The 10772-nt window shown below is 39.9% G+C and overlaps 2 protein-coding genes across 7 annotated transcripts in view; one reads left to right on the top strand and one right to left on the bottom strand.

The window, feature by feature from the left end:
* Positions 1-10772, top strand: part of LOC308198026 (uncharacterized protein) — a 424888-nt gene that overhangs the window by 402263 nt on the left and 11853 nt on the right. For 4 of the 5 annotated variants that reach the window (XR_013953536.1, XR_013953537.1, XR_013953538.1 and 1 more), the window contains one exon: positions 2107-3578. Coding sequence is in view for 1 of the 5 variants with exons in the window: in XM_080599551.1 (XP_080455677.1) it covers positions 2107-2145 (39 nt within the window). In the remaining 4 variants the exon portion in view is untranslated. Of the gene's footprint in view, positions 1-2106; positions 3579-10772 lie in introns of those variants that run through there. The other variant, XM_080599551.1, reaches the window with a different exon arrangement.
* MTX2 (metaxin 2) overlaps positions 1-10772 on the bottom strand; it is a 33069-nt gene that overhangs the window by 10266 nt on the left and 12031 nt on the right. Inside the window, exons 2-3 of one of the 2 annotated variants that reach the window (XM_080599546.1) lie at positions 9986-10033; positions 8989-9035 (exon numbers count right to left, since the gene is read on the bottom strand). In XM_080599546.1, the coding sequence (XP_080455672.1) occupies positions 8989-9035; positions 9986-10033 (95 nt within the window). Of the gene's footprint in view, positions 1-4450; positions 4557-8988; positions 9036-9985; positions 10034-10772 lie in introns of those variants that run through there. The other variant, XM_080599547.1, reaches the window with a different exon arrangement.

Consider the following 10772-nt stretch of genomic DNA (forward strand, 5'->3'; position numbering starts at 1 on the left):
GACCCTTAAAATACCCACCAACACAACACAACAAGAAAACATCCTTGGAATTGTCTCCATTTCCAATGAGCATTCCTTAGATGGGAGACCAGAACTGAGCTGGAGAAGCTGAAGAGTGATTCAAGGTTAAAACTGGGCGCTTCCATCTAGCTCTGCCTTCACCCCAACAGCCCTCCTGCAGGTTCAGCAACACCACACACCAGAGCTGCCTCTCTCACAGCCTCATGAGCCCATTCGAGCAACTCCCTGCAGCATCTGCGTGTCAACACCTATTCTGCTCCCGTCTTTGTCTGTTTGGGATCAGCTTTAACAAGTTGTGAAGTAGAAACAAAATACAAAACCAAGGGAAAACAGAACAGTGAAAGAGATCATTTAATCATAAAAATCACTTAATGCCATACAACAAACCTAAATATCCGAAAATGAAAAACTGCTATCATGCCTTTAAAAAGTTACAAAGGCAGGGAATTAAATACCAATATGCTTGACCAGTAATCTGTACCCAAAGCAATCTTAAGTGCTCCTTAGATATTCCTGTGCAGGAAAATGAAAAGTAGAAGGAAAGTTCCACACCGTTCCACTATAACGGCTCAGCCTAAGAAACAGACCTTGCAATTACCATCACTGCAGGAGTACTTAGTATCAGATGACTGAGAAGCTTTGGATACTACTAGTATTAACAACACAGGTGGGTTCCTTTTATATATTTTTTATTTTTTTGACTTTTGAGTACAGTGAATGCTCAAATAATTATGATTTCTTTTAGAGAAGAGATGGACAAAAGTTATGATCAATGCATCCTTATAAATACTGATTGCCGGAAAACCTCAACTTTCTTTCTGATATATTCAGCTAGATTAATTAGATTTTAGCCAGTAACTGGTTAATCGGCATGAACGCTTACCAAAACAGTTGGAATTGGCACGAATTAAGGAAATCCCACAGAGAAAACATAGGAGAAAGAAGACAAAGCAGCAATTTTTGTGAGGCATTATCTCCTTTAACATTTTAGCTTGGTGATCAAGGGAGGATGTGTTCCCTTTTTGCCCACTCACACAGAATGTTAAGCACCAGCACATTTGGTGTGCAGGTGGTATCAGACCACTACAGTTTCCAACCCCAATAAAAGATGCAGTGGAACACTAATTATTCCAGCTCAGAACATCTCGCTCTCCCTTGGGTACATACTTCACATACACATCTTGAGCAAGCCACCAGGAAACAGGGAGTGAGCACCGCTCCTCCGAGTGCTTTCAGAGTGAAGGCTGGAACCACCCCAGTGCAGTTCTGCTGAGATTTATGAAGATATCAACACCCCTTCAAAGACATGGCATCAAAAGCTGAGCGACCTGAAAGATCAAGGGCCCAGCCTTATTCTAGTACATCAGAGATCACTGTTAACATCATAAATTTGGCTGATCAACTTAAAAAGACTGGAAGGGGCCAACTGAATTCCAAGATAGTTAATCAAATCCTACAAAAAAAAAAATCACCTAAAAACTGGTAAGCAAGGCAGTAATGGCAAAACTAGAAACCTGACACTTAACTGAGCACAAGCCTAACTGTCATACCTTGCAAAGATGCTTTTAATTCCAAAGAAAGGCATTAAATTCCCCTCTCTCTATTCCTCCTCTGGGAAAAAAAAAATTCTACCACAGAATGAACAGAGTGAATCCACAACCTGGATCTCCTCCAGCATTTAGGACTCTCATGCAAGAATATTAAAGCAGTTGCTTAACAACTATCCAAAGAGTTAACTACTAAGATGAATTAAAAGAGAAAAAGGATTAATAGTCTTATTTCCCTTTGCACATGTTACAGAAGATCCGAGATGACTGCCCAATACACTTTATACAAACAAAGGAAACTTCATTCAAGCATAAACACACAGAATTAACTACAACAGAAGGACATCAAACCAAAATGCTCAGGCTTTTGAAATAAATGAGTAATTTCATGGTTCATACTAGCTAACGCAACATTTACGAGAGCAATAAAATCTCAGGTTGGGAAGGACTGAGTTCATTCCCCTGGCATCAGCAGGACTTCCTCCTGTATCCATATGTATATATCACTGGCTATTTGCATTTCTGTTTATTTAAACAGGGGCCTGACTTCTTGTTCAGTACCAGCATTGGCCAATGACTGAAGCAGAAGACGGGAAGACAGTCCAGGTTAGTAACTTATGTCCAGTGTAACGTCTTCTTCAAAAACCTTTCTCCCAGTTACTTCTGGAACAAAGACTGTCCTTTCTTTGAATGAGGTTAATGGGAAAAACAGAGAAAGGTATTAAAAAAAATAAAGATTTGACTTAATGGGGTCTGTCATTATCTCTTGCACATGTGCTCTCTCCCCCCTTCTTCTCTGAGAATCCCCCCCTTCTCATGCCAGTCCAGCCTCTGTACCTGTAGCAACACCTACTCTTCTGGCATCCGGGAAAAGCAGAGAAATGTGAACAGTAACTTTTTAGCAATGCTACCACCACCTTCTTCCAGACTGAAAGCTCTCAGTCTGAAGTTTCTACCTTTTCTGTGCACCTCATTTTTAATGGGAGGCTTTGCTGTACACTGCAAAGTGGAGAGCTGCTGCAGATCCATGGGGAGGAACAGAGGAAGGGAGAAAACATGCCACAAAATGAATTACATTTCTCCTTCCCGTCCCCATATTTAATGTTACAGTCTAGGGAAGACAGAGTCTGGGAACAAGGACAGTAAACTAATAAAAAGCACAGAGAAGCCTCTCAGGGCATCTCCTGTCCTAACGCACCCAGCACAGGATTACAGTTTGCACTGGGCTGCTGTGTTCTTCTCCCAAACAGTGGCAAAAGTCACTCTGTTTTGAAAGTCAGTGTGGAACAAGCCAGTTTGTATTTTTGCTGCAGCAAAAATGAAGAGAATGAACAATCAGCAGTTATGTGAACAAGGTTGATCTGAAGCTTTGAGGTGACACTTGTTACAAAATTAATCAAACAACTTATGCCTATCACTCACTTCAATCATGGCAGGTGACACCTCCTGACAAAATTAATGAGGACATTTACAACAGTGTTGCTTAGAGGACACAATCAACTGAAGGCTTGTTTTGTTTTCTTACAGTTTACCCAATTTCAAATTCAAAACGTAAATAGTACGTTGGATTTCAACTACCTAAAAAAATAACCAGCGCCATCATGTTTGTGCTGCTTCACCAAGGCTCAAAAGCACAGAGCCCAGAAACCGCCACCCATCACAGGCAGCTCACCCCAGCCCTTCCCTCTCCTCCACTTCTCACACAACTGACATATTCAGCTCTGCTGCTGCCCCCAAAACAATGCAAGAAAGTGATGCCATTGTGTCTTCCTACGATGACAAGGATAGAAAATGACTGTGCATGAAGTACAATGGGAAGGACTAAGAGAAGAGAGGGGAGAGTTTTGTATTTATTCCCTCGGTGACCCTCACTCACCCTTCATCTTTGCCCTGCCCAACTAAGATTGGGCACTGTCGATTGGAAACATAACGCACTTCAGGCAGTGAATCACCCCATCAGAGCTCCATCACAATTCTCTCCTCTTCCCCCCCAGCCCCCTCTCAGAATAACACATATGAGCAAACACATATACTCATTAAAAATGAGTTACAACTTGATGTAAATCATATCCAGATTGCAGTTGCCGAGATCAGAGGGAAGAATGAAATTACTTATGCCAAGACTCAAATAGTTCACAACTTACGTCCCCACATGAGGAACACTATTTTCAGATGGCACACACTCCAGGCTTCATTTGAAGAAGATTTAGTCATGATTAGATTTTTAATAAAGAACGAGCCATTCCAAGCAACTCTATTCAGCAGCACTTCTAAAAGCACTCGCACAATACTGTTGTGAAGAAAGAGTAAAAGGCATTTTCTGTTTTCATTCTTACATTATTTCATGAGCATACAAAGGACAATACGTGATGACAACTAGAGAGTTATTCTCTACTTTATTGCAGGAACACATTTTAAAATTAAAAACCATGAACAAATCTACAGAATAATTCAGTTTTCATATCAAACAGCTGCAGACCCTGTAACTGAAATAGTATGTCTAAGGTTATAAATGAAAACTGTTCAGTATCATTCTTTGAGTGACAGATTAAATTCCTAATCCAGTTATGGTAATGGCCACATTTGTAGTTTAACATAAATTAAGAGCTTAATTATATTTGTGACTATTTTAAACAAAATAACAAATTCCTTTGTACCTGTGAACGTAATTTATAGCAAAGCCACGTTCATTTTCCAAAACAATCTATTTTAGACTGCAGCCCAACACTGCTCTAATGGTATAATGTAATTCTAGTTGTAGAATGTGGAAAGAGTAGATTCACTGGTAGCGCAGAGGTTTTGAAGATAAATGAAGATGCTATTCATTCAGGGGTAATTTCATCTTAGAACTATATGAAAGATGTTTCACTCACAAAAGGTACCTGTATGGCTTGGGATTTAGGCATGTTTTCAGCTACAACATAATGCTGCTAGATTGATTATGTTGATACTGCATTTCTCATCATGAAGAATTCCAGCTTTTATTCTCTTTAAAAAAAAAAAAAGAGACTGTCAGATTTTCATTTCACTATGCCTTTGTTCAAACCTCAGCAACAAGTTCAAATTTCTCCTAATGTTTTGTCTAGAGGAAAACCAAACCACAATTCATACACACACAAAAAAAAATCACAAATCTGTTGAGAGCAATTAATCATGTGTGATTTACACATTTATTTGATTACTTGTTGAAGTAAATAAGCAGTTAGTCTGTGTAACACAATTTTAAATTGCCCAAACATCCTTCTGTCATTCAGGACTAAGAACAGACAATTCTAAATGCACTTTCCTGGAATATATTAAGACCATTTACAGGGACATCAATTGCACTAGCAATTAATACATATCTTAACGTAATGAGCTGTATAACCTCAGGATAGCTACTAGAATTTCCACAGTCCTGAACAATCTAGACAGCCTTTTAAGCAAGACTCTAACGCTACCTGCATAAATATTTCAGAAGAATCTGCAAGGACAGAGGTAGTCTAACCACTCACATTCCTCCTCCTGACAAGTTGGGACAGCACAGAGATGCTCTGTGCTGCATTTGAGGCTACAGGCCCAGCAAAGCACAGCTGCATTTAGCCCCTGCCGTGTCCTCTGCTGCACCAGTGCTGCCCAGCCGCTGGCCAAAAGGCTTTATCTGCGCCCAGTATCAGTAGGAAGACGGGGCCTGGGCAGGCCCTCTGCTTCAGGCTGAAGCATGGTCTCCTTTGGTTATCAGGTTTGATCCAAGTTCATGGCTGAAAGTAAATGAAAAACTGTAGCCTACCTGCACAAGAATAAAGCAGTATCCTAAAGTATATAAAACTCAAAAAAAAGTGTTTATAGACATACAAACACACAGCAGACCTAACTCACCATCTGTAAGAGATGAAGACAAGGGTGGCCTGGCTTCTGGAAGGCCTTGGGTCTGGTGATCGTCCTTACAGAAAGGCCCATAACCCACTTCTTAAATTGCACAATTCTTTCTTTTACTTTTCCAGCTGACCACGCATTACTGAGGTCTCTCTCTCCCAGATACCTCCACACGAAGTATCATACAAAAACACTACATTGCAAGAAATTATATGCAGAAACTTACACACATTCTATATTCTGTTTGCCAGTACACAGCAACAGTGTCTAAAGGCACCAGACCTACAGACCAGACATGCATAAAGGCAGGCTGAGCAGCACCTCAAGTACTTGGCAGACAAACGTAAATAATAATAATAAAAAGGTTGTGAATACAAAAAGTATTTACATTACTGAGAATGAGCATTTAACGTTCATTTTCCCTTCTTCCCTCTCCCCCACCCATGGTCTGATAATGGTAACCCAAAACCCCCCTACAAAACACCTTCGGTTGTTCTGTGACTGAAATAAGTTCTGTCTTTGCTTCTGGTTTTTGGTGACTTTTTTTTTTTGGTATGATACGACTGATAAGCAGGAATGCTGTATAATGGAAGCCATACAATAAATAAACAGAGAATGTTTTTATCCATGAGTCACACTACCTAGGAAGTATATGTATTTTCATTAACTTTAATGAGAACGGGGCTGAACATCCCATGAGAAGAACACAGCCTTCATTCTACATACAACATTCTCATTCCTGTAGCTGGAAAATCATTGCTGACACTAAAATCGGGGAAAAATACTAATTCCTCTGCAGTGAAAATAGTTTCATTCAATATCAAGACTCTGCAGCCAAAGAGCAAATGGGCTTCATTTTCAGCAGGACTGTGTAATACCCTACTTCACATTAACAAACAAGGAGTGCAAACACCAAGATGTAACAGAGATAACGCACTAGCTCATTTGAAGTTATGTTGCATTTTCAGCAAATTTAAAGGACCTGAACACAGTAAAACACAAAGGAATTCTTAAACCAGTCTGCTTTCAGGAACAACAATGGGTAGAAGAGGAATTAAAAAACAAAAGCAAAAAAACTACCAGAATCAGCAGAAAGATTCCACAAGAAGAGAGGGATTTTGTTTGTTTAACTGCTGAAGGCACCACTAACACATCTGCCTAGCAATTCCCAGAAGACACTGTCCTCCCCTCTCTTATATGAGATAGAGCTATAGTCAGGAGCCCAGACTGCACTGCACACGGAGAAGTCCTAAGTCCAATCGCTATCAGAGCAGCAAGACAGAACCAACTTCCTACATTCAGCCTGCAGCCCCCACTACCCACCAACTCCAACAAGATACCCACAACAGCCTTTGTTACACCTCCACTGAGAGTAACTCGCGCCACCGTCTGCTCGCTCTCCTGACAAGAGGTACCCCAAGTGCCAGCTGCACCGCTGGGTCGTCAGTTTTACAACTGCCAACCTCCACGTACTATGGCATTGGATTTTATTATTTATTTTAGATCTATCTGTATATGTGTTCTCTGAGAGCTATCCCAGAGCAGCGTGATGCAGAGATGCTGTAAAGAGATTGAGAGAGATCTGAAAGACCAGTTACAGCACATGTAGAGTCCTGACGTGAGCCGCATTCCTTCAGATTTGATGACAGCTGACTCCGTATGCTCTTTTGATCAGATGTACTCAAAATTCTTATGCATTTTCACCATATGGAAGTTCATCAAGCCATGAATGAGCTATGTATCTCTCTGGTGATATTCACTTACCCAGCATCTGTAGTAGGGACAAGGGAAGGGCAATTGTGGGGAAAAAAGCCCCAGGTACCAGCCCTCCTATCCCCCCCACACACCCCCCATTTCTTCCTCAGAGAAGAAACGAAAAAAAAAAATACACACAATAGAAAAAGATATGCAGTAAAAAGATAAAGGTCCTCTCATCAGCATAAAAAGCAAATTCTGAAACAGAGGCACTCAGCAATTTACTTATGCAAACCACACCACTGGTATATTTAAAGCTTTCTGATCACTTTGCTAGTAATACATAACTACAGATCCTAGTATCATTTCAAAATGGATCGCATACACCAAGGATAACTATTCTTTCACAGTCAGAGTCTTGTTGCACAGATTCTTCCAAATAGATATGATTCTCCAATACAAAATTGTTCTATAAAGTTTAAGATCAGATATCTACCAGAGCCATATTTATAGTCATGGCTACTATCAGCTGTCCAGCTAGAGAATATTGAAGAAAAACAAGCGTTTTTAATATATTATAGCCAATTTATCATCTAAGTGGCATGTGTAGGATAACAATGGACTGGAAACAGTAAAGCAAAATGATGCATTAGAAAAGGAAATTTTAGGGTTATGTTGTTTCTTTTGTTTGTGTTTTAAATACAAGCCACACCTATATGCATTGCTAGATGGTAAGAAAATTCATAAGAACCACAAAATATAAGGTTTCTGGACTGAAAAGGAACACTGAGATCAAATGGGCAACAAAACCACTTATTTGCTTTAGTGTGAGGCATGATATAAAACACACTGCCCAAACAAATAAATATTGCCCCATTTATTTGGTATCTCAGAGATGACTCATCTTTCGAGCACGAGATAAAGGTACCTTTTTGCTGGGATAGAATTTTACAGTGTAGGCATTTCCTATATTGCCAGACTGGAATAAAAAAACAGTTAGAGATCCTATAAGTAGTTACCACGATCAAACCGTCCTAACCTTCTTACCAGTAACACCAGTTACAGTCTTCAGTGTCCCTTTTTGATAGCCCTCAAAGATCCCTTGGACGAGCTGCTCTGAGCTCAACCACACACTAAAAGCAAGGAGCAGGGGAACAGTGCAGCTCCCTACTACACAAAGCAGAGGCAAATTCGCTGTCGAGAACAGGAACCTTACAGGCATCCGGCTCACCAACACTTCTGACAGCCAGACCCTCTCTGCTAATGGGGAAAACATCCCCTCGAGATTTGGGGTTACTGAACCTAACAGGTTAATGGAATTTACACGGACTTCACAGCCACAGAGGTGCTTTTAAGTCAATTAGAGATGCAAGTTTGTCAATTATATGGACTATTTCTAAAAACCACATTGGATCTCAACTATGTATACATGATGAAATTGAGAAAAACTGTCAGACATATGGAGATTCAATGCTCACGACATGAAGCACGGATGCCTTGAGTTGGGGGCATGAATATGCAGCAATCATCATGCAAGATGTTACAAGAGGAACTAGCATGCCAACTGACAAAAGATGGGAACCACACACGGGTCCTAGATTAGGCAGGCAAGCAGATTTTGTACGATATAATACAATATAAATAGGAGTACGAGCAGCCACACTGTATATAGAACGCTCAAAATCCTTGAGGCTCTGGCATGGCAATGACAACATAAAACACATCAGATGCAGGAAATAAGTCACTGATTTTGACAGAAATAATTCTTAAATTATTCACTTAGGTAAAAACAGTTATTTTAGCTAGAAGATAATAATTCAAAATATAAAATGTAATTAACACCTTTAGTTTAGAAAAGATGACATTTTACCTGAACAGCAAGGGAAGATGCATTATCAGAAAGCAAAATTTGATCCTCTGTTGAAAGAAAAAAAAAACAAAACCCACGATTACAAAAAGCAGTGCCCTTTTAGCTACCAACCTGTAAGTCATTCTGGATTGCATTTCTTACACATAAAACAAGAAGCACATACATAATTATTATGCAGCTGGACTAGAAAACCTGTGATATGAATATTAAAAAAATGTATCAGGAATATTTCTCCTGCAAATGCAACAGCATTTATCACATTATACCAACAACGTACAATAAAAATGCTCACAACTGAAAACCAAATGCTTGAGCTTTATGCCAATTACTCTTCTTCTAATCAAAGTTAAATAAAACCGCATCTTCATAACTCCTCTGGCTAAAAAGTAAAAGCATTCAGAAACCTATAAAAACGGCTTGCAGTTAATATTGCACACTGTGTCTAGGTCTGTCACACAAAAGAAAGATGACAAGTTCACTGCAATAAAAATTCCATGCTTAGAAGACTAGGGCTGCTACCTATTAGTCTTCATTACTTTGCAGTCTTCTGACAACTGTAGCAGGCTGCTGAGCCCCAAATGGGGGCCATAATGTGATCTGATGATATATGAAGAGCTGCTAAAGGGAGCCTGAACCATCCTAGCCTATACATTTTAACAGTTCCTTTTTACTGAGAGCCCACTTTACCACAAGACTTCAAAAATCTGCTGCCTCAGCTATTGGTGCAGTAAATCTGCCAACTGTGCCTGCAACCACATCATTTTACACTGCCTACAGCAGCCAATATAATGAGTCAATAATAAACCAAGGACCTTATAGGCCATGAATAGCTGGTTTATATTGGCAGATGTAAGCGTAGCGAAAACCTCTGACCAGACAAACAACACAAAGAAATCTTTTAACAATTTCTGTGCTTCCTTGCAGTTAATTATCTTAGTGCATATTTAATGTGTTTTTAACAACAAAGTAATTACTAATTGCAAAGAAGTGTACCCACCCTTCAGTTGCTGATACAATGCAGCGTTTTCAGGCCAAGGCTCTGCGGCTGTGGAAAGAAGAAAAATTAATTAAGCAAGCCAAATGACAATGCGCGTACAGATGCTAACTGAACACGAACGTTACCTAGAGCAGGAACTCAAACTGTAAGGATGCTGATGCAAGATTTGACCTGCCCCAAAAATGTCCCACTGCCATTCACTTCTCCTGTACTTTTTTCTGCTCACAGAGGTACACCACAGCGCAGAAAAATTAAGTCCCAAAATTGAACAGTGCAGTAAAAGCTAAAATTCAGTCTCCACTGCAGAATGGCCCTACAATTATCAAGCAGCAAAGGCAGGTAGCGTCCCTCTGCCAGAAAGACAACATGCGTACATTGCCATCATAATTCTGGCCACTCGCCACAGCAATTATTTATTAAGATACTAAACAATGAATTCTGGAAAGAACAGAACAAAACTCAGAGGAGAGAGGCACAAACCTCAAAACCAGGTGTGAAGAATGCTTCAGAGAAATGGAAAAGCTTTCTGCCTTTTGAGGTTGTGTCCTCACTGGTCCAATATTATACTCACAAAGCTCAGGTGCTCAGCCATGTCAGAAACAAACCCGCCACAAAGACCAGGACTACCTTTTGTTTTAAATTATGTACCAGTCAACCCTAAAATGGGAATGTCAATATTCATTAAAAAACCTGCATCATCAGTTGTTCAGAACAGCTGAACAGTTGTTCAAAAAAAAAAGCAAAGATATAGAAGACAATAACATCTCCCAACTGAGAACTGCTGCAC

Source organism: Anser brachyrhynchus (genome assembly GCF_964034855.1).
Source record: "Anser brachyrhynchus genome assembly, chromosome: 7".
In the NCBI taxonomy this organism is placed as follows: Eukaryota; Metazoa; Chordata; class Aves; order Anseriformes; family Anatidae; genus Anser; species Anser brachyrhynchus.